The 24198-nt window shown below is 39.7% G+C and overlaps 1 protein-coding gene across 2 annotated transcripts in view; it reads right to left on the minus strand.

Moving 5' to 3' along the window:
- Positions 1 to 3756: 3756 nt before the first annotated feature.
- The window catches only part of Pon3 (paraoxonase 3), a 43720-nt gene continuing 23278 nt past the window's right edge, over positions 3757 to 24198 (minus strand). Inside the window, exons 9-10 of one of the 2 annotated variants that reach the window (XM_060374184.1) lie at positions 7969 to 8064; positions 3757 to 3956 (exon numbers count right to left, since the gene is read on the minus strand). In XM_060374184.1, the coding sequence (XP_060230167.1) occupies positions 3906 to 3956; positions 7969 to 8064 (147 nt within the window). In that variant the 3' untranslated portion in view covers positions 3757 to 3905. Of the gene's footprint in view, positions 3957 to 7968; positions 8065 to 18988; positions 19545 to 24198 lie in introns of those variants that run through there. The other variant, XM_021655162.2, reaches the window with a different exon arrangement.

A 24198-nucleotide genomic window follows, 5' to 3' on the forward strand; every position in this document is an offset into this window, starting at 1 on the left:
GAGGTCAAAGAAATCATGGCTGTGGAGGCCAGTGAGATGGCTAAGAACTGTAAGGAACACTGATAGCCAAGCCTGGCAACCTGAATTCCGTTCCTAGGACTCAGGTGGTGGAAGGAGGCTTGAGTCCTGAAGCTTGTCCTCTGACTTCTTCATGTGCATGTAAACACACACACACATACACACACAGACTTCTAGAATATTTTCATCAGGTAGATGCCAATGGACTTTAGTCATTACCCACAGCTCTCAAGGAAAGCCTTCGACTTCATGACCTAAGCACTGCCCTGCTTTTCTGCTACCCTGGGAACAAACAGGGAAGATGGCCAGCTGTTGCTTGCTTTCTGGCCATATCTATTTGAAAGAAGATGCAAATGAAGCCTTCTTGATCCTTCTAGAACAGTCTAGCCGTCAGCTTTATGAAGCTAAGTCACTGTGGGTGACTATACATGCAGCCGAACAATCTACCTGAGAAAAGAGGGCCACGGCCTCCCAGAGAGGAAAGTATTTTAAAGTGAGTCCGGTATGATGGTGATTCGATTTGATGCTGTGGGTAGTTTAATTAGGCCAAATTCTGCAGTTGAGGCAAAGGAACCCAAGCCACGGGTTAAGGAGAGAATGGAAGACTAGAGACAGTTGCCCAACTGTTTTCTTTGTAGGTGTGTGCATGTGTGTGAGTGTGCATTCAGCTGCATATGCGGAGGGCAGAAATCCAGTGTCTTTACCCACTGTTAAAAATTTTAATAAATAAATAATAAGTGTTACTGGGTGAGTGCGGTGTGTATGCTTATGGAAGGGGGTGAGGGAAAGGAAGAGGAAGGAGGAAGGGAAGAAGAGAGGGAGATCTCTCCAACACTATAAACATTTTCCTTGCAACAGTGAGGAGTTGAGGCATAGCTCAGCAGTCCACCTGGCCCATATTTCCAGCAGGCTGTTTAGCAATCCCTTCAAAATAGGCACGAAATGCAAGTTTTTAAAAGCTACATTTTCATATATTTATTTGAGTCTCTCTCTCTCTCTCTCTCTCTCTCTCTCTCTCTCTCTCTCTGTGTGTGTGTGTGTGTGTGTGTTGTGTGTCTGTGTGTCTGTGTACAAGTAAGCATGTGGAGATCAGAGAACAAATTGTGAGAGTTAGTTCTCTCCTCCCACTAGGTTTCCTGTGTCATCACTCCTGGCAAACTTCCCAGCTGCACCGTGGCATTGCTTTCCCCAGACAGACCTTTTGATCTACCATCATGCTTGCTATGTCCTTCCAAGTTCTTCCTACTTCAACAGGGACACTCTCTACTATCCTATTTCCCCATACTCCTTACATCAAATGTGCCCAACAGTTCAGGTGTCTTCTGGACATCTCGGAACCACTGAATTCATGAACTCACAGAAACTGTGGGTGACCGCACAAGACATGCAGAGGGGCAAGCCAGCCAACACTTTCACATGGAGGAGGTGGTTACCAGGCCCCTACCCCCTGCTAAGGAGTCACTGATCGATGGTGGCTGCTTGAGAAAGGAGAGTCAATTTTCCTTAAGAGTACGGCCCCCTGACGGGTGGACTTTGGGCCATCTGTTGGCGCTACACCCATGAGTACATGTAGCAAAAACTGGGCTTGGATTAGAGGAAAAAAAAGGAAAAGACTTGAATTTGAGAGGGGGTAGGGGTAAATGACGGATTTGGGTGGAGATGGGGGAAAGGTGGGGGGAGGTGACTATGATCAAAATACATTGCATCTGCAGTATGAAGTTTTCAAAGAATTAAGAAAAACATATTTATGTCTTGAAAGCTGCTAGGCTGGCCAGGCTGCTTCCTAAGGTTACATAAGCATTAAGCAATGGCTGGGAGGGAGGGTGAACTTCTGCAGACCTGTCTGCAGGCTGGGCCCTGAGCTCTGGGCACCCAGCTGTAATCACCTACGCTGGGTTGGGCTTTGTAATGCTATACGTATCCTTAATGCACCCATACTCCTGCAAGTAAATCCAGTGAGCTCATTGGCTCACCAAGCTTAAAAACTAAAGCACCTTTGTTATCTCTTAATATGTACAGGTAAGGAACCCAGGCATGTTGTAGTAAGTTTTTACCATGTCACTCAACCTGGCAGCAGAGCTAGCAGCCACGGCTTCCGAGTCTTCAGCAAGTTCAGCTGAGACAGAAGCAGAAGTGAAGTCAGCCTTCAAGGTAACTCACAAGGCTCCCTTCAGATGTTAGTCCCTTGCCTCCTAGGTTTGGTACCAGGACTATGGCAGAAAAACAAAACAAAACAAAACAAAATACCCACAGCTCTTCTCGCTTAGAGTGAGCTGTCTTCCAGAGTGAAACAGCAAGCCCGCCCAAACCCCCAGAGGAAGCAGCCATCTTCTAAAATCTTAAGGCCCAAAGTGGCATGCCAGGCTCTAGTTCACATTCAGAGGCAGGAGTGATTACACACTGCCTCTTGAGAAGAGGCACGTGGAAGATGTACATGGGCATCTTGAAAAGCGCCACAACTCCTGAATAACCTCTCAGCGTTTCTGTGTTCCTGACACCATCCCCAGGCTAGAACAACCCATTCTCTGTTCTTGCCCTAAATCTTCACCCATAGCACAAGAAACCTTTGAAAAATGTAAATCAGATTATACCAGTTCTCTGCTTCAAATCCTCCCTCCCACAGCTTCTGGCTTTGCTTTCCTGTCACATCCTAAAAAGCCCTAGGAGACTTGGCCTACACTTAACCACCAGATCGAATTTCTATCAGTCTCTCTGCACTGTGCCAGTGACCTCAGCTCTGTGCTGGTCCAAATGTTGTGTCCATCAGGTTGCTTTACTTCCTCACCTTTGCTGGGTGTTGCTTATAATACTCTCCCGTTGCCCTCACTTTCTCCCTGGGTGCCAGTCCCTAGAATTTGTAAGCTGGATGTTAAATAGCCATTTTACCAAGCTCCACAAAATATCTCCCACAACCTTGACCCTTCTACCACCCCCAAGGACCCCCCTCTTCGTGTCACAATCATTGGCAGCTGAGAGGCTGCTGCACAGCCCAGCAAGTTCCCTGTGGTGTGCTTCCAAATTGTTCAGTTATGAACCATTGAGGCTGTGTCACGCCCATAGCTCTAAACTCTCACCACAGCTCTGCTCTTGTGGCCTTCTTGCTTATTCATTTTCTCATCTGCCTGCATCCTGGCTTCCCCCACCAGTTTGTGAGCTATGGGAAGGGCATCTTCCTCAACTGACTCCATAGCTACTGTCTCTCCATCTCCACAGGAGTTTTCTGGCTCACAACCATTACATGAATAGATGGCAGAGGATGAACACTGAGGGACCAGGGAGTTGGTGAGAAGATGCAGGCTAGAGGTGCCACTTCCTGTCCCCTAACCCAGTCACCCTATGGCCAGCAAAGAAGCCAAGTGGTTCTGCTGGCACAAGAAACTCACTTAAGTACTTGGTTAATTATCCTGTTTGTGTCCTTTTGTGTGTATTTCCAACCCACTTGTCTTTCTTTCCTTGCCTGTTTATCTCTACTGATGGCAAGAGCAAGGTTTATCTCAGCCAGGCTGCAGAGTGGTGCTAGCGTGGTCTAAGATGCAATGACAGAGCCCCTTTGCTGTCTTGTGAAAGGTGGCACATTGATCTTCCTTTGAGTCTTCCCATGCACCTGACACCCAACAGCATCAACAGCTTGATTCACATGATAGGAAAAGAAAGTAGGTGGCTGGCCGAGGTAAAGGGTGATTTCCAAATTCCTGGTCTCTGGCAGAGGAGAAGCACATATAATCTCTGACACCAGAATCAAGTCGGTATCTTAAAATTTGCCCCATCCAAATCCAGATCTAGCCTTTATTATTCCGCAGTCCTCTTGAAGGTTTATCATAGATCCTGGAGGAGTGAGGAGGCCACCTCAGTCCCCATTTCTACTCCCAACTTGTTCCTTTTCTTCCTCAAAGTTTCCATATTAACAAAACTCCCGGCACAGGAAGGAGGTGAAGTTCCTAAAGACAGGGGACATGAGTCAAAGAGTGGAGATTTAAACACATCCATGAGAGATACACTGTACAGGGAATAACAAAGCTACTGCATTCTCTCATTTATTTTTGGAGGAAGAATTATGCTCAGTTTTTGCTGGAACAGATAGGGAAACATTATTAATCCAGTAGGAAATTAAGAATTTAATGTGTTCAAGAAGTGTAGATTGTATAGAACACCTCAATCATAATGTTTCAGAGGCCAATGATTAAGAGCCAGGAAGCATGAATAAATAAAGGTCCATTAAGGAAAACGTAATACATAAACACAGTGAAACATTATGCAGCATTTAAAAAGAAAAAAATGTGCCTATTTTCAAAATACAGAGCAGTGTACAAGAAATTATGTTAAATGCAATAGAATGAACGAATGAAAAAAAAAATGCTGTATGATCTCACCTAAATGGAGCAAATAAAAACATTGAATTTACAGGAGTAGACAGTAGAAATGATGGTTACCAAAAGCGAGGGTGGAGATTGGTCGGAGAAATATATGTCAAGGAATATAAGATTTCAGTCATGAAGAGATCTATAATACAAATCTGTGTCGATGGCATGGCACTCTCTTGATAAAAATTGGGAAGAGAATCCATGTTGGTTATTTTCACCCTGCCACAAAGGGTTAAGCATTAAAATAGACGTGCATGTTTCAGTAATGTATACATCCCGAAGTATGTGATGGATCCCCCAGTACCTGATGGATTTAAGTAAGCAATTTTTGTTGGTCAGTTGAAAATAAGTTTAGAAAAGAACAAAGACAGGTCTGTTCAAATGGATTTATTACCCATATTTATAGAGTGTGAATCCGCTATAATTACACAATATATGAAGCACTTTTCCAATTTACTTGTCTTCTTGCACAGCAGCAAGTCTTCGTGTTGTTTCCAGCATCTCACTAGCTCTAGGATGCAGGTGGGGGCAGCTAATTCTGTCCTGTAGCTCATGCAAGTGCATAGCACCCCTGTTCCACCCCCACCATGCCCACTGTGGCCAGGTTACAAACCGGGACTCTTGACCAGAATGAAGGTGAGAACTCCCAGCTAGTTGGAAATACCTATGACTTTCAACCTGTGAACGCTTCTGGAACTCTTGTTCTGGCTTTGGTTCTCACCCGTTCTTTCCTGAGGTGCTTATGTTTTCTGTTTTGTTTGGTCCTTTAACTTTTTTTTTCCTTGATTGAAAAATAGATTCTTTTTTCTCCTCACATATTTCCTGATTATGGTTTCCCTTCCCTCTACTTCCATTTCTCCTTCCCTCTCTCCACATCCATATCCACTCCCTTTCTGTCTTTCATTAGAAAACAAAGATACTTTTAAGGGATGAAAATAAAATAGAGATAATACAAATCTAATGCATTGGAATTGGACAAAAGAGAAGGGAAAGAGCCCAAGAGAAGGCATGTGAATCAAGGACTTATTCACACATTCAAAAATCTCATTAAAACGCTAAATTGGAAGTCGAAATATAAACCCAAAGGACATTGTGCAGACAGGCGCAGGCCCTGTGCTTGCGCCCTCAGCTTCTGTGAATTCTTATGAGCTGTGGTCAGGATGATTTAGAGGGCCTTGTTTTCTTGGTGTTCTCTATCGCCTCTGGCTCTTACATTCTCTCTACCTCCTCTTCCACCTGATTTACTGAGCCCTGAAGGGAGGGATTTTGTGGAGACATCCCATTTTGGGCTGTGTTCCAGGTTCTCTCACTCTCTGCATAATGTCTGGCTGAGCATCTCTGTGTTTGTTCCAATCTGCTGCAAGAGGCTTCTCTGATAATGTCTGAGCAAAGCACTGATTTATGAGCATAGTAGAATGTCATTAGGAGTCATTTAATTGCTATATTTTTGTTGTTGTTATGTAGTCTCAGATTCTTGGTCGCCCAAGCAATGTCAGGTGCAGGTGCGGGTTCCATCTTGTTGGCCTCATGTCAAATTAAGTATTTATTGGCTACTTCAACAAGCTTTGTGCCACCATTGCGCTAGCACAGCTTACAGGCAGAACAGCACTGTAGAGCACAGGGTATGTGGCTGGATTGATGTTTATATTTCTCCTTTCATAGAATACAGAGTACCTTTTGGTACCAAAGGTACACAGTGGGTAAGGGCTCTATGTAGACACTAGGCAGAATTTTCCATGTTTAATAAGTTGTGTAGGAGTTTTCTTCAGCGATGGGCCTTTGCTGTTTGGCAATAGCCTAGCTTTTTTTTTTTGGGGGGGGGAGCGTTCCTTAGAACCTCTTTGGCCAACAACTCAGTTAGATGTAACTCAGTGCAGGTACTAAAAAGCTTCATTTAGTGACAAGAGATGGCCAGTTGAGGCCCTGTCTCCCATTATTTGGTGATTTCACTTGGATCGCCTTCTTATGTGTATATATTAGGAATCTTCTACTGTATTAGGTTTCCATACTATCCCTCAAATGGCACAGAATGTTAGCTGTTTTTTCTTGTGTTCCCACATTTGTCCCCATTGGCACTTGGTCCTCCTTTTCCAGACCTCCTTTCCATCCTTAAATATCCATTCTATTTCCCTTTTTCTAACAAGATCTATGTATCTGTAACCCCTAATCTGTTGCCCTATACCTAACTGTGCTTATAACAAAGTATATGCTTTTGTGTGTGGATGAAATAGTCAATAAATATCTGTCATCAACTTGGTTTTTAATGTCAGGTAGCTCCAGAATTTTTCTGCTTAGATTTTTGTCTGGATGACTTGTCTACTGGTGAGAGTGGGGTGTTGAAGTCTCTCTCTACAAGTGTGGGAGGGTGAATATTGACTTGAGCTGTAGTAGTGTTTCTTTTACGAGCTTTGTGTGCTCCTGTGTTTGGTGCATAGATGCTAAGAATTGTAATCTCCTCCTGGTGGATTTTTCCTTTGATGAATACGTGGTTTGTCCACACCAGTCTTTAATTCGTTTCTTTAAAGTATACCACCTCACAATGTCCCAATAAAAATGAAGCCAGAGCTACTATTGTCATGTTATACAGTCTCATCCTGTAAGAATGTGTGAGAGTGCCAAGTTTGTACATCCAGGTTTGATCATTTTTTAACTCTATTTTAACCCAAAACTAGCACTTCAAAATATACAAAATAAAACCAATTAAACTATGTGTTGGTATAATGTTCTTTTGGAATGTATACACCTTTACCCTTGTTCATTCAAATGCTGATTTCTCTCCACCACTCTCTGGTTTCAATCCAGACATTGCATTGTGATCCTTATGCTAAGCATCATTTGTCTCAACTTTGTGTAAACATGCCACAATAAAACAACCAGCCACAATGTTGAGCAATGGAGAGGGAGGAGTAGGCAAGAGAGGGAAGGAGCCAGAGGACAGGAAGGTGTGGGAGGCAGAGGAGGAGAGAAGGACAGGAGAGAAGCTGGGAGAGCAGAGCTGGAGGAGAGGTCTTGGAACATTGTGGAGAATGAACCAGACCTAAGATTTCACAAAAAGCAAGTATAATGGGTAAAATCTGAATGTTAGGAAACTATGAGGGCTTGGAAGTTTAGGATGGAGTAACTATTGCCCAGCATTGTGATCTAGGTTAACTAAATAAATCATAATCTCTGTGTGGTGGTTTGGTTTTACAGCTGTTTAGGATTAACCACAGCGTTACTAAAAGTAATATCAATAGTAAATATTAATGCCAATTTACAGCAACTATGTCATTTAAATTACCCAGGCATCTCAAGAAGCTGAAAAACCCAAAGATAACAACAGACGGGATCAATAACAAGAAGTAATCAATGAAATAGAAGCATAAATTTAAAGAAGAAACTTATATTCAACCATAAGAAAGAATGGTCTTCATTCATCCTACAACATGCATAAATGTTGCAATTGCCATGCTACATGAAGCAAGTTAGACACTAAAAGCAATATATGTCAGACCTGCATTTCTATAAAGTGGCTTTGACAACCAGGTATGGAGACAGAAACAGACAAGTAGGTGCTAGGGCTGGAGATGATGGAAAGTGGGAGTGTTACCTGATGAATTTTCTTCTGGAGGTGATGAAAATATTCGGGCAGAAAAGAGCAATGATGGTTGTTCACTGAATGCTCTATAAGCTGTTGGATTGTACACTGCAAAATAGGTGAATAGTGAATTTTATGCCACATGAATTTTACCACTGGTTTTAAACAGAAAAAGTATTTAAAGTTGACCAGTGGAAGTGACAACTAATAAAGTGTGTGAATTTCTAACAAAACTTAGAGGGAGCAGCATAAATTTTTTTGACATTTTCTTATTATTTTTTAATGTTAGTTACAGTTTGTTAACTTTGTATCCCAGCTGTATCCCACTCCCTCATCTCCTCCCTGCTTCTTTCCGAGTCCACTGATAGGGGAGGACCTCCTCCTGTTTCATCTGATCCTGGTATATCAGGTAAGCAGCATAAATTTTATGTACTAGGAAGACAAAAAGGTTATTACTATAAGGTGCAATGATATTTAAAAACAGCAAAATAATATTTTTAAAATTTATTTATTCCAACAAAAATTAAAGATTAGATGAAAAGAATGCATCCATAAGGTTACCAAAGCATATAGAAAAAGAAACAGAAATAAACAACAACAAAAAAAACAAACAAGCAAACCACAGCATTATGTGTTTGTTGACAAAATTTAAACTCTATTGTATTTTGTATCTGTGTGGTATAGATTCATGTAGTATATATGCATATATGTATAAGGGCACTCATGGAAGTTAGAAAAGTACGCTAGCTATCCTGCTCTGCCATTTTTGCCCTATTCCCTTGACACTGGCTCTCTTATGAACATGGAGCTATTCTGACAGCCAGCAAGCCCCGGCTATCCTCTTGTCTCCCCCCACAACAACAATGATGTCACATGTTTTATGCTCAGCTTTGTCCATGGGCTCCAGAGACTTCACTCTGGTCATCCTCCTTGGACATCAAGTGTTTTTAAACCATCTCATGTTCCCAACCCAACTTCTACTTTCAATTCTCCGCAAAAGCTATCTCCAGTGACTACACTATCCCCATGACTACACTTCATGGATGCATAGTCATCCAATACTTCATGGAATTTACATGAACTCTTCTAGAGAATGGAAAGATAGACTACCTCTTTTCTCTTTACCAGGCCAATAGGATGTTGACATGAAAACCTGGTAAACCTACCAAATAGGGTGTAATTAAAATTGCAGACCAGTCTCTCTCATGAATGTGGGAATGAAGATTTTTAAAAAGTTAGTAGACAGCACATAAAAAGGCAAAAATATCACACTCAAGGGCATCATATGCTGATGATAAAAATTTGGCGTAAAGTTTTAAATCAACCCTATAATTAACAGAATAAAAGAGAAAAATAATAGGAACACCTCAGCAGATGAAGAAAGGGGATTTGTAATAGGCTTTTTTATAATAAAATCTTAGTAAACTACAATCAATTGATTATATTAGAAATTATCAGATGAAGAGATTCTACTGAAAGGAAACTGTGTCAAACATCAGACCTGATGAACATGAAAAGCATTCCCTTCCTGAGAACATTCACTCTTTTTGGTTATACTCAGTAAATGAGAAGGAAGAAAAAACAGATTTCAAAACATAAAGATATCTAGAAACACATTATTCACAGAAAACATGATTGATGTGAAGATAATTAAACTGACTCCACAGATAAACTATTTAAATTAGCATACCAATTTACCTATGAAGCTAGATGCAGAGTCAGAAAGCATAATAATTTATGGTTGTGTGGCAACAATCAAAAATGATTGATTGTTCCTGTTTGCTTTTGAATTTGAACACTTTATAAAAGAATAAATAAATATAAACAGTAGCATACTAAAATGAGCTCCATAATATACACTCTTCAATACAAATATGCACTGAGACTTCTTAAAAGTCCAAATGTCTGCAATTGGGGGAATAAATTATTGCGATTGAGAGCAAAATATTATGCAAATAATATTCATAAAATATTTTTGTCATTACCTATATCTTTAATTGTTGCAATGGGCTAATAATTTTCCTACTATAGGCATTTTAAAATTGCCATTTTCCTGCCCAGATAAATGTTTCCACTTTCTATTGCCCAGATTATTGAATGTGTAAAATTATCCTTCTAGAAATGACACAAAGGAGTAGGTTACCTATGTGTTCATGTTAAAGCGAAGTAAGCAAGACTCATTAAGGTAAGCCTCTTTCCTGATGGATGGTGTCTAGACATTTTTAAAAGCTGAGATATAGAAGTAAAAGGACTACTACCTGAAGAAAGGAAGAGGACCAATGAAAATGGCCAGAGAGGAAATTTGGAGCCAGGGAACTTGATCAAAGCATATACCATATGTTTATAAAAATTTCCTTATTAATTCATTATATTGTAAAAATCAGTATTTACTAACAAAAAAGAAGAAAATCATCATTTATAGGTGGACATGGTAGTGCATGTTTTTAGTCAGAGACCTGGGAGGCAAAGATGGGAGAATGAAATCACTTAAGGCTATAAATTTTGGACTAGTTAAGACAATACAGTGAGACTTTTTGAAACTGCTACATTGCTTTTTAAAACAATGGACTTAAGTTAAATTATTGTAATTTGGGAACAAGTGGCTCATTTTCTAATAATTAAAGCACGACCTATAATAATAAAAAGAAACACATTTTGAAAATATTATCAGAAGAATCTCATGAAATGATGGTCATATCATTCCCTCAACACAGAAAAACAAAGTAATTTGGTCCCATCATTAACAAAGAGTATCTGTAGACAGAAATAAAGCTTTGGAACCAGAAAGTTCTATAACATTCTTAAGGTTGTGTGTTTGAGAAAAGCCCACTTAATAGCTGGGTTACTTTTAAATCTGTTTACACAGGTATTTCAAAAGTAGCATGATGAAAAATGACTTATGGGAATTCTTGCACTACTTACAAAAAGTGGCAACCTATTTCAGAAAGATGCACTTTTCATTTTAGGTACTGTAACTGAAGTTTTATACAAACATTATCTTTCTTTGGGATAATCTAGTTTTTGAAAGTCAGTGACTACTTCACGTATAGCCCAGAGCAAGTAGAGGGGCTGGAACTTACGAATTAGTCAAAATTTGTTCTCATTAAGGTCATTTAGGCTTTAATTATATGGATTTGTTATAGTTAATTCTCAAATTTGTTTCAGTGATTAAAACACAGCCACTACGTTTAAACTTCAGCATATGACTACATGAGTGGAACTCTGTCATACCATAAATTGATTATATATCATTTGTGATGCCTCCAGGTTTATCACTACTAGTTTAAGGTTGATTTCTCTGGACCTAACTAACTTTCTCTCTTTGCTTAGAAATGTGGCTCAGTCGTCAAGCACTTGTACCGCATTCTTGAGGCCCTATGTTATATTCCTAGCACTGCACACACCATTTTATCTCTCTATTGTCCTTATGAAAATAACTTTTTTCTGAGTTACAGATTAAAAAAGGAATGTCCACCTAAAGACTACTAGTCAAGTAGTGAGACTATGGTGGCGATACATTTCAAGGGAATATTTGGAAATATAAGATGGACATGTTTTTACACTTTGTATCTGATGAGATTGCCAGGCCCTGTGTTGTATGGCTGACCCTTAGGTGGTCATGAACCAAGCAGGGATAAAAGAAAAGAAGCATCTAAGCCAACAGAGTCTCTGAGCTCTGAGATACGTGTAAAGCTGAGTTAAGTTTTTTCTATGGTTAGTTTTCCATTGTTTATTCTCTTTCCTTTTTCCTTTTGCAGTGCTGGGATAGAAACAAGAACCCCATTCATCTTGGGAAGCACTCTATCACTGAGAGATGAAAACATGTCTACTTTTCTGTTTCCAAAGAGTTAACAGTATGGACAGCAATATTTCACAACCAACTATTACAGCCCCCAACAATCTCCCTTGGACACTCTGCACGTGCCTAAGAACTTGCCCCTTGATTTCCCTCAATTGTGCAAATTGCCCTTGGGTCCACTACGTATGGGCTTTTCAATAACTCATAAATCACTTCTCAAACTGTGATGACAATGTTTTGGTGAGCGGTGTGAATGACTTGCTTTCTTACTCGAAGCCCATTCTTGTATCATTGTCACAAACAGCACCACGTAAGCATGCTAATCACACTGTGCGGGCACCCGGATCTTACCTTATTGCTTAGTTTTGCCTCTCTTGGAATAAAGACCTGAAATAAAGACCTACTCTGCGTAGTCGTATTCATCCACTTCAACCTCACATGATACATATGCTGCACCCACGTTTTTGAGTGTGGCTCTGCCGCACCATGCAACGTTAAACAGATCATCACTGTATTTGTTCATTCATTCTAGCGTTTATGGGCCCAGTTGTTTCTAGGATTTAGGTTTTCTTGATAGAGTGACTTTTGCACTTTGTGCTGCAGGTTAGAATTAGATGGAGCTTTCGTGAGAATGAAGAGTTGACTGTGTGAGATGTGGATGAGTTATTTCCTAAAATGTATTCTGTACCTCTTCTTGAGCATATTTCTCCCTACTGCATGACACTACCCATCTCTCTTTGCTGTCAGTCAGATGTGGCCATAGGATTAGCTTTTAGCATCGGAAGGGGAGCAGAACTGATGAATAACATTTCTAGTTCTGGGCTCTAGTGCTCCTTTATACCTTTTCTTGTTTTTCTCCTTCCCTTCTGATGGACCACAGAGAGTGAACTGGCTTTCACCATGCAGATCACTGCAATCAGCCACAGATGGAAGTAGCAACAGGAAAAAGGCCATGTAATGTTAAAGTTACTCTGCAATGGACTGTCCTGCTCCGCTGCCTCCTGCAGGCTTAAAGGACCCCATCAAAAGCTCCCGTTTCCTCATTTCTAGTTGGGAGGGTAAAAGAAGAGTGAAATCAAAATTGGGTGTAATGGCACACATCTGTAATTCCTGCACTAAGGAGGCTGAGGTAGGAGGATTGTTGAGAGTTCAAGGCCAGCCCGGGTCACAAAATAAGACAAAACAAGAAAGGGAAAAAACAACAACAACAACAACAACAACAAAAAACCACTGTTCCCTCCATGATCTCCTTATTGAATGGTCACATGTTGGCTAGACATTTTTCACCCATGGCTCCTGCATCATTTATTGGGAGACTCTTTATCTTGATTGCCCTCTTTTTATTTAAGTAGCTGTTTCAGCAAATATGCTTGTGAAACCTAGGGAAGGAAAGGTTCCTGGCCTCTTTCTACTTTGCTTCACCCGCTTCACTGAAGTACTGTATTACAGTGCGTTTGTTTCTTGTAAGAGTAATTCCTTTCTATCAATGGCCCTCCTAAAAAATTTCCCTCAAGGGTTCGAGGTGTAGGTAAGATGGTAGAGTCTATGCACAGGGTAGTAGGTTCAATCCCCAGCACTCATGGTGGTGCACACCTATAGCTGAAGTTCTTGGGAAATCATGACAGAGGGTCAGAAGTTCAAGGCCATCTGTGACCACATACTGAGTCCAATACCACTCTGGGCTACATGAGCTCTTACCTCAAAATAAAAAGACAATCTCATAAAACTTTGCCTCAGTAGACCTTTTCAGTGTGGCTTCTCTTTCCTGTGAAGGCTAATAAGTAGGGTCTCCAGGAACCAGGAAGAACAGCTGAGAGCCTGAATGATGGATCAGCAGGTACAGGTGCACGCCATCAAACCCGACAACCTGAATTGGGTCCAACTAGTGGTGCCCACATGGCGAAAGCAGAGAGCCTACAACTCCTACCAGTTGTCCTCTGACAAATGCATGATAAATAAATAAATATAAATGCATTTCTTAAGAAGATGTGCTCCCCTGAAGACTCTTAGACAAAAGAGAAGCAAATACACATTTTTAGACACTAAATTTTTAGTCTATTTGTTATAGTAGCAGGTTCAACAGTAATTAATAAAGCTACAGTTCTCTAGTTATTTTCATTTTTATAATATTTTCAAATTTGTTGGCATAAAATGATTTATTAGCTTTTTTCTCTCTCTAGCACCCATTTTAATTCTCATTTCTGACATTATATATGTGTATTTTTTTGTTTTAGTTATTTTTAATTTAAGGAATAAATACATAGCTACTACTGAATATTTACATTATATGTTGATATTCTGTGTCACTAGTTGTACAAGCTATCATTAACAAATAAATCCAGAACATAACTTCTGAAAGTAAACAAAGTTTAAGAATTTGCAATTGTCACAAGCAAGCACCAATGGCCAAGATTTTCTGTGATGTGGCTTAAGCAGTCATTGAACAACCTTTCTGGAACATTCTGTTAGTTACACAGGCCACCATCTTTGACAGGGGAGGGGACGATGCAAGGGCATGAGCACCAGGAGGCAGGATTGATAGGGCCTTATTGGAGCATCGTAATTTTATTCTCATCTTACCATTGTCTTTCTTGAACTTTCTTGGGGCTTGTTTTATTGTTCTTTTCTATAAACTAAACAATGCTTGAGCCTTTATTATTGGACTTCTTTTCTATAATAAAAGAGTTTAAGATTCACCAAAGTTTAATTTCACTTGCTTTTTGTAAGACTTAATTTGTGGGAAATTTTTATTGTTTCATTAAAATAACGTTTTACACAGTATCCTATTGTGTAGCCCAGGCAAGTGTTAGACTTATAAACTTATTTCCATCCCTTCCATGTAAAGATTGTAGGGATATGTCACTGTGCTCATCTCAAATCACATTCTAAAATCATTGTCACTCATATTCTGTTCTAAAAGTTTGTTGGTCATTGGGTTTTTTGGGAATGCTACTTAATTTCCAAATAAATTTTCAGTAAATTCCAAATAAGGTAATTTTATAGAAGTTTTAGAAAACTGAGCCCACATTCAGGTGATTTTTCACCAGACAATCAATATATGTTATTGTTTTTGTTACCTAACCAGTATGGAATCAACATCTGTATCTGTTCTTTGTGAGTTAGGAAAAGAAGGGTAGATTCAGTTGCGTGCTACAAACTGATATTACACGAACTCTCCTGGATAAGGTTTATATTCACATTCTACTTACACTTTTTTTTTAATTTCTGTTTGTTAATACCTAATAAATACAATTAAAATTGATCCTCTATTATGACAATTTATTTGTTTTCATCCTTGTAGTTCTGTAAGTCTTCCTGTATTTAAAGATTTCATTACAAACAGGGTGACCGTTTTCTCAAGTCAATTTTGGAGAAATCAATCAACAGAGGACCCAAGTTCCATTCCAAGCATCCACACAGGACTGTCCAAAACTTCTTGTAACTCTAGCTCCAATGGATCTGATACCCTCATTTCGACTTTGAAGGTACGTACACACACACACACACACACACACACACTTGGCATACAGACGCAGAAATAAAAATAAAAACCTAATCTATTTAAAAGAAAAACAAAACACTTCTAAAGTCATTGTATCTTCTGGGGGTTCCATTTTGTCCACAGTAATATTTTCTTCTTGACAGTCCAGCAACTTCCACCTCTGACTCTTTCTAAAGTCTTTAGACTTGACATTCTGCAGTTTCTAGTCAAGATATGATATGTATTTTTAATTTCCAATATGATTAACTTATTTTTTCCAAATTATTTTTTTTCATCGCTTCCCTCTCAGATTCCAATTTGTCACAAGCTAAATCATCTTATTTAGCCACCATTTAGTCTTTTTCAGATGTCTTCTTGTTAGTCACTTATTCAGTCTCTCTTAGATGTCCAGCCCTGTTAAGTTTATCATTTCTGTTGCATGTATACTCTCATGGGCTACCTCTTATTTACCACATCCAGCTCTGTATCATCTCTGATTAAATTTTTCCTTTTCTTCTTCTCTCCTCCCCCCCTTTTTTTCACCCCTCCCTTTCCTGTTTTGTTTTGTTTTGTTTTTGTTTGTTTGTTTTGTTTTGTTTTGTTTTTTGGTCTTAGAACCTGATAAACCATGTATTTCCTAAAAACTGACCTGAAAAGTTTGAAAACGAGTCTAGATTATACTCCACACACTTCTCTCAGTCACCCATTGCCTTATGTCAGCAAGCTTTGACCTTGTGTCTTCTTGCAGTCTGTAGAACGTCATCAGGAAACAAATGACTAGCCTTTGGGAGATTCAGTCATGGACCTTGCATGACTGTGCGGGGACATTTGCCTTGGATCTTCAGTGTCTTATCAGAAGTTACTCTGACTACACTGGTCAATAGAGAAGACCTCTTGAGTGCTTCGAAAGTATGTAGTGGAAAACATATGTCTCACATTGTGAGAGCCTTTGTGAAAACGTATTTGAACAGTTTCAAACTGTTACACTCTAAGGTGGTTTTATTATTCACAGTTATTATTGTTGAGATTTAAATTTCCCCAATTTTATTTTATCCAGGTGTGTATTTCCAGGGTAATTAGGTCATTTCAATAGGCTCCATAGTTTACTATCCTGTGGGTTTCAGCTTGTCCTCTATTTCTTTAACATTGTACATGTGGTTGTCAATTCTGTATGTTACAGCATTTCAGTATATATGAGGTCTTTGTAAGCCTACTTGTTCTGTAATCTGTTTCTATGGTTCTTATTTATGTAACCCTTCCCCTTTATTTGCCATGAATGCCTACTCATTTTCCCTGGGAAAACGGTTACGGGGTCTTCTTAATACATAATATAAAGTCACAAGAGGACCTGTGTTTGTTTCTGCCAGGTAAATGATAGTTCACTAACATGCATAGGTGAGCTCATAGCTTGATGTTTTTATTGCTATATAAAAATTTAGAACTTAACACTTGTATGGTTTACTATGTGAAACATTTTTTTGTGTAATGTTTAAGTCAGGGTAAAAATATCCATCTCCTCAAACATTTGCCATTCTAGGTAGTGAAAACATTCAAGATCCTTTTACCTAGATTTCTGAAATACTGAGAACATTTTGTTAGCTAGAGTAATCCCTTTGGTTACTAACCCTCTTAATCTCCTTCACTCTGTCTACCTGTAACTTTACTCAATGATTAACCCCTCAGCATCTGTCCTCCATTCCCTGAAAATCCCGACTCTCTTGGTCTCTAATAGCCACCATTTGACTCTCAACGGCTCACGGCTTGAGATCGGTTTTGACCATCCAATGGGAAGCTGAGCTCCAGCCTTGAATGATGCAAAGAATGTGATTGTCATTTCTCACCAACATCTGATCTCTTCCATCTGCTTTTCTCAATGCCAACGCAACTGCACTTTTAGTCTTCTGGGAGTAGAATGTGGCGACCCCTTACATTTACCTTGACCTCAACTGGGTATTCAGCTCTTTGGCGTCTTAGGTTTTTGTAGGACAGGGTTCACTATCACACTCCACGAGGATTTGACTTATGTTTCTTTTGCTCAGTAAAGCCTTAATAATAAATCTTAAGTAATCCAGTAGATGTGGAGGTTAAAGATCAAAACTGTAATTGTTTATGCATGAAGCTGTGTATGCTTGTTCACGTATGTGTGTGAAGGCCAGAAAACAACCTCCGGTGTTGCTCTGTAAGCATCATCCATATTTTACTTCCTTTTGTTGTTTGAGACGGGGTTTCCCAGTGCACTGAAGTATACCAACTATGCTAGACCGTCAGCCAATCAGCCCCCGGGATCTACTTCCGCAGTGCTGGGGTTACAAGCACGCACTGACACACCTAGCTTTTTTATGTGGGTGTTGGGGATTAAATTTAGTTCCGCATGCTCGCAACACTGTAACAACTAAGCTCTGCACAATATAGAGCTGTACTTTGAAACTCAAAACATGGCAACTACGCATAATATTTAGCTGAGCTATTCCTTCCTGGAAGCAACGGAAGTTATAAAATCTTAATGTCTGAATCAGAAATGATTACAGAGGTTAAAAGAGTACCATTTTATCCTGGTACAAAACTATTTACAAAACCTTTAACTAAGCAGTGTTCTTTAGACTATAAACAGGTCTCCTTAATTCCCCGTCACCGGAAACACCATGTTGGAGAGGCTGAAGGGACTCTAGCCAGCTCGAGTGTAACAGACACATCTCTGGCAGGCCTCACTCTCCTCTCCCATTTCCCTCGCCTTGTTAAAAAACCATTAGACTGCAGTCCTAATGCTAGACTCCAAGGGCTATTCCCTATTAGCGCTTCTCTCTTCATTTATGTGGCCACTTCTTCCTCCCAAGGCTGACTACCAAGTCCAACTATCTAAGTATTGCAGTCCAGCAACCAAAAGCCCCCTTTGGCTCACCTAATTAAAAACACCCAAGTAAAATTAAACACCTCATCCTAACACAGGGTTTCCCATTTTACCTTTAGAAACGGCCATTTGTCTATGGGATACGTTTGTCTCCTCTCTATTCAAAGACAGGTCTTTGTTCTACCCCCTACTCTTTTTTTGTCCCTTTTCTCCTTCTTCCCCGTTCCCTTCTCCTTCTCCCTCTATCTCTTATTTTTGTTCTTTACTCCTGTCTTTTGTCTCTCTGGGGCAAATAACTCTTCTTTGTGTTCAGAACTTGATCTTGGGGTGTCTTGAGCTGACTTCTAAGGTGTAGGGATATAAGGGTGGTGGCAATCAACCTCAAATCTTTGATTTTTGTTGTTGTTTCTTTGTTTATAAAGAAAGAAATGTCTTTATTTATTCTCATCAAATTAAGTTTAGATTTATCTTTAGGACATGCCATTCGGCCATAATAATTTTATTCGTTTTAGATTTATTGGTGCCAATCAGCTAGAGGCTGCTCACTAAGTGTTTATTGAGGTGACTAGTAGAGAAAGCTGGAAATGGCTGGAGATAGCTGTCCCAAGGCCCTATCTTATATTCAGAGCCACAAAGACTGGCGACACTCACAACAGAAGAGTCAGGATAAATAAAGTCTTATACAAGTAAATACAACAGCTTAGCATGCACTAAGCTAGCTGATGAGGCTTGTGTAGGTCAAATTTCCAGAGAAAACCATTTCCTGTATGGTTATATTTTGGGGCAAGTCCATATTCAAGGCAGGCTTTAGAGTCTCAGGGTGAGGGTTATACAGGTCAGGATACTTGACTGGAAGATGGTGTGTCTCACACAAGAGGAAAAAAAAGAGAACGAGAATCGTAAATAGTTTACAATTAGCTTCTTTACTGACACAGGCTGCAGAAGACTCAGAATATCACAGTTCTAGGAGGCTTTTTTGCCAAACAGTTACCCACAGGCACAAATCCACGTGAGCGGGGGCCCTAAGTTGTCACAGCCTATACATCCCATACATCGACGCCATAAAGGATGTTATGCATACTTAACAAAGCGGAACACTTAGGTTTCTGGCTGCCTTGACACTAACTTGACTCTTGATTCTATGGACATAGGTTTCTGCACTCTTTTACTTTTCTCCATGAGAAAGCCATACATACTTTCACTGGTAAATGTGAAAATTACAGTTCCATTTAGCATACAATTACAATTTTACTTTTGTCAAATATGAAGGTTTTTTTTGTTTTTGTTTTCGTTTTTAAGATCTAGAGTTCACAATACAGAGCATTGTGAAATATAGTGCCTATGAGCATTTTCTTACGATACACAGAAGCCACGGTGCTGCCCTGAAGTACAGAGCCATCGTTCGCATAGACTGTGCTCACCCTGGGGTTATCTGACAAAACATCCTGGATGCGGAGGACCTGTCAAGAGAATATCACTCATTAACACACTGCCCAAGAGAAGCTACCTAGAGATATTTCCCTTCCCAAGAATTCTGGGACAAATGCATATTTTCAGAAACCAATAAGCTAAAAATCTAAAGTATATCCGAAAGGTACTAATGTCCTAACAGCATCTATCTACGCACTAACATAGACTAGCCATTAACGTTAGTCAAATTCCTCAGCAGAGTTCTTCAGCAGTTTGACTCTGCAGGCAACCCTAGAAAAGAAACTTGGGTCCTGTACACACTTGTCTTAACTCCTGAGTTGGCAATAGTTCTCTGCCATTGTCTCTGCAAATGTCTCTGCCTTTGACTGAGCCTACAGAACAAGGAGAGGATCCTAGGACAGGATAACTGAAAGACAGTCAGCTAGCCCAACCTAGTAGTCAAGAGGGTGGCTGTCTCCACTGCTGAAGGACCCTGTATCTGGGCTGAGAAACAGAGAGAAAGTACAGAAGTGTGGAGGTACTGCTGCCTAGGGCTGTTATTGATCCCCAGGATTAGCACACCCAGCTTTGCTAATGAGTAAACACTTAAGCTCTCAGGTTTCCAAGTAGCCTGGATGAAGTTCACAGAGTGGGGGAGGGGGGAGGTGAAGGTGGGAGGGGCAAAGATAGGACTCGGAGGAAAACAACCAATCATTGGAGCACCAGTTAGCTCTACCGAGCTCTTGCAACAGAATGAAGCTTCAGATGGTTATTTACTTTTTTCCTTTAATTTTTGTTTTGATTTTCAGCTTCAGCACCTTGGTTTCAAGTTTGCTACATGAAAACGCTGAAGCTTGGACCCCTTGCAGAAAGCACAAGACCCTACTGGGTAGAGAGAGGGTAACTGTGGATAAATAAAAGTCTTAGCTGCAATAAACTGGTATTAAACCTTGAATACAGAGAACCAGATCGTTAATAAGTTTTCAAGGATTTCACAGTGATATTTGCATTCCCTTTGTGCTGGCTAACTTTATGTCAACTATTGGCACAAGCTAGAGTTATCTGAGAGGAACCACAGTTGAGAAAATGCCTCCGTAAGATTTGGCTGAAGAGCATTTTCTTAATTAGTAATTGATGGTGGAGGTCCCCCAAAGTGCAAAAGGTCCCTGGGCTAGTAGTCCTGGGTTCTGTAAGAAAGCAGCTGAGCAAGCCATGATGAGCAAGTCAGTAAGCAGCATTTCTCCATGGCCTCTGTATCAGCTAATACCTCCAGGTCCTACCCTTTTTGAGTTCCTGTCCTGACTTTGTTTGATGATGAACATCAATATGGAAGTGCGAGCCAAATAAACCCTTTCCTCTCCAAGTTGTTTTTGTCTTGGTGTTTCATCCCAGTAATCATAACCCTAACTAAGATACCTTTAAGCAGACACTGTGGCTCAGGAAGTGCTGTCTTCATAGGAATGGATGGGCAGCTGGCTAGCTGGGCTAATGATTCTTCTCATTCTGGGTATAGGTTGCATTCTGGGATTTTTAAATAAATAAATAAATAAATTTTTAAAAAAGAAAGGGTACAGTCATATTATGTTGACTAAATAAATCTCAAAGTCCAAAAGATTTTTCTAAGTCTACTTGAGAGCTTCCATGTTGCAGGAAGACAGAAGTTAACTACCTGATTTTTATTCATTGGATAAACATTCTAGTTTTTATTTAAATTACTACAAGATAGAATCTAAAATTTCTTTAGTATGTAGAATAACAGCTATATCTATCTGAAAACATTTAGTCAGGTTGTCTTACATCTTAAAAAATAGTTTAGCAATTCCAGGTTTTTTGTTTTTCCATATAAAATTGAGAATTGTTTTTTCAAGTTCTGTAAAGAATTGTTGGTATTTTGATGGGAACTGCATTGAATCTGTAGATTGCTTTTGGTAAGATGGCCATTTTCACTATGTTAATCCTACTGATCCATAAGCATCAGAGATCTTTCCCTCTTCTGATATCTTCTTGAATTTCTTTCTTCAGAAACTTTAAGTTTTTTTGTTTGTTTGTTTTGTTTGTTTGTTTGTTTTCAGACAGGTCTTTCACATGCTTGGTTAGAGTCACACCAAGGCAGTTTATGTTATTTGTGGCTATTGTAAAGGGTGTTGTTTCCTTAATTTCTTTCTCAGCCCTTCTGCCTTTTGTATACAGGAGGGCTACTGATTTTTTGAGTTAATTTTGTATCTAACCACTTCGCTGAAGGTGTTTATCAGCTGAAGGAGTTCTTTGGTAGAATTTTTGGAGTCCCATGGAGGACCCCAAATACAGAAATTGTGGTATATTTATATAATGGAATACTAATCAGCTATTAAAAACAAGGAAATCATAAAATTTACAGGCAAATGGTGGGAACTAGAAAAGGTCATTTTGAGTGACGTTACCCAGAAGCAGAAAGACACACATGGTATATACTAACTCATAAGTGAATATTAGCCACATAATATAGGATAAACATAGGAAAATCTATACTCCTAAAGAAACTAAACAACAAGAAGGACCCTAGGGAAGATGCTCATTCCTCATTCAGAAGGACAAATGCAATAGACATCAGAATCAGGAGAAGACAGGGAACAGCACAGGAGCCAACTACAGACGGCCTCTGAAAGACTCTACTGATGGAGGTATTGAAACAGAGGCTGAGACTCATAGCCAATCTTTGGGCAGAGTACAGAGAACCTTATGAAGAAGGGGGAGATAGAAAAACCTGGAGTGGACAAGAGCTCCAAAAGGGGACGAACAGAGCCAAAAAAAAAAAAAACAAAAAAAACAAAAAAAAAAAAAACAACAAAAAACTGAGCCCTGGGGGCCCTGAAGAGAATAGTACCCCAACCAAGGACAATACATGGAGAGAACCTAAAACCAGGGCTGAGATGTAGCCCATAGACTGAGTCTCCAACTGGGGTCCCTAGTAAGGGGAGCAGGGACTTCCTCTGACATGAACTCAGTGGCAGGCTCTCTGATCACCTCCCCCTCAAGGCTGCAGCCTTGCCAGGCCACAGAGAAAGACAATGCAACCAGTCCTGATGAGACCTGCTAGGCTAGAGTCAGATGGAAGGGGAGGAGGAGCTCCCCTATCAGAGGATTAGGGGAGGGGCATGGGGGAGAAGAGGGAGGGAGGGTGAGAGTGGGAGGAGATGACTGAGGGGGCCACAGCTGGGATACAAATTGAATAAATTGTAATAAATGATAATTTTTTTAAGAAACGGTTTAAAGGACTAGTCTATTACTTTCACATTTGATGTGTTTTTTTTATTTAATTAAATGTAAATGTAAAAACTTAATAATGAAACTACATAAATATATGTCATGCTTTAGATATCTCCAGATAATAGGCATAAAAATTTAAAAAGGGAGATAACAAGTGTGTGATTGAAGGCTTGTATTCACTGCCTATTTCCAGTATATAATTGCAGGGCACAATTATCGATCTATTTTGCTGAAACTTACTATTCCATTTTGATTTAATTTTTTGAGAATTTCATACATGAATACAGTACTTACATCATATCTACCCTCACTCTCCTGAACCTGACTCTACCCATAGCCCTCACTCCCTCTCAAATCCATTACTTCTTCCTCTTTAGCTATTTATTACATGCGAGCACTCACCTTTTTTGTTACATGAGCATACACACACACACACACACACACACACACACACGTCCACTGATGTGGTCATTATGTGGTTCTTATTCGTAATGTCTTCTAGAGAGTGCCGGGAAGCTGGCACTCATAAAATCTCAACAATACCTTTGCCTTAAATATGTCTTGATGCTCTTTTAAAGAGTTCATGACTGATGTGTTAATTTCAAAGAAAAATAATTCAGTAGAAATGACCCCTCCTGGTGCAACCAACAGGCTAAGATTTGAATCTGTTTCTCAACTCACCAAATATGTCACTCCTTTCCTCAAACCGAGTCTTCTAGTCTCTTCTCTCTCTCTAGCCCAGGACCTGCCCACCCCACGGCACAACAATCAGAACCTTCTCTATTCAACTGTGCTTTCTCCTACACAACATAGCATCTGTGCAATATGTTCCTTTTAATTATCATTTAGTGTCTGTTCTTCGGTCCCCTAAGAATAGGGGCCTTGTATGGGTTTATTTTTTTTTTAATATTTGTTTAAAGTTTTATTTTATCCCTTTTTTTTTTTTTTACTAAGGATGTGTGTTTCTATGAGCACACGGGCATCCGAGTAGAGGCACGCACTTGTGGAGATTGCAGGAAAACTCTCAGCAGCTGCTGCTCTCCTTCCATGGTGAGACCCAGGATCAAACTCAGGTCATCAGGCTGTGTGGAAAGTGTTTTCACCATCCTACCAGCCACTGTGAGTTTTATTTTCTGATATAGCCCAAGCAAGAGAACAATATCTAGCAAAATGTAAATGTCAGTAAATAAGTCTTTCTAAGTATGTGTGAAAGACTGTGGTTGCAGCTAAATTCAATGAAACTTTAAAAATTACTATTCTTTTTTTAACAATATTTTTTATTTTATTTTTTATATTAAATATAAATACAGTTTATTCCCTTTGTATCCCAGCTGTAGCCCCTTCCTCATTCAAAATTATTATTTTAAACTCAACGACATTTAATGCAGTGTCTTGTGTGATTGGTTCAAATGCTACAGATAACTCAATGGCTTTCACTTTAGAAGAAGATATACGTTA

This window comes from Meriones unguiculatus, chromosome 21 (genome assembly GCF_030254825.1).
Source record: "Meriones unguiculatus strain TT.TT164.6M chromosome 21, Bangor_MerUng_6.1, whole genome shotgun sequence".
NCBI lineage: Eukaryota > Metazoa > Chordata > Mammalia > Rodentia > Muridae > Meriones > Meriones unguiculatus.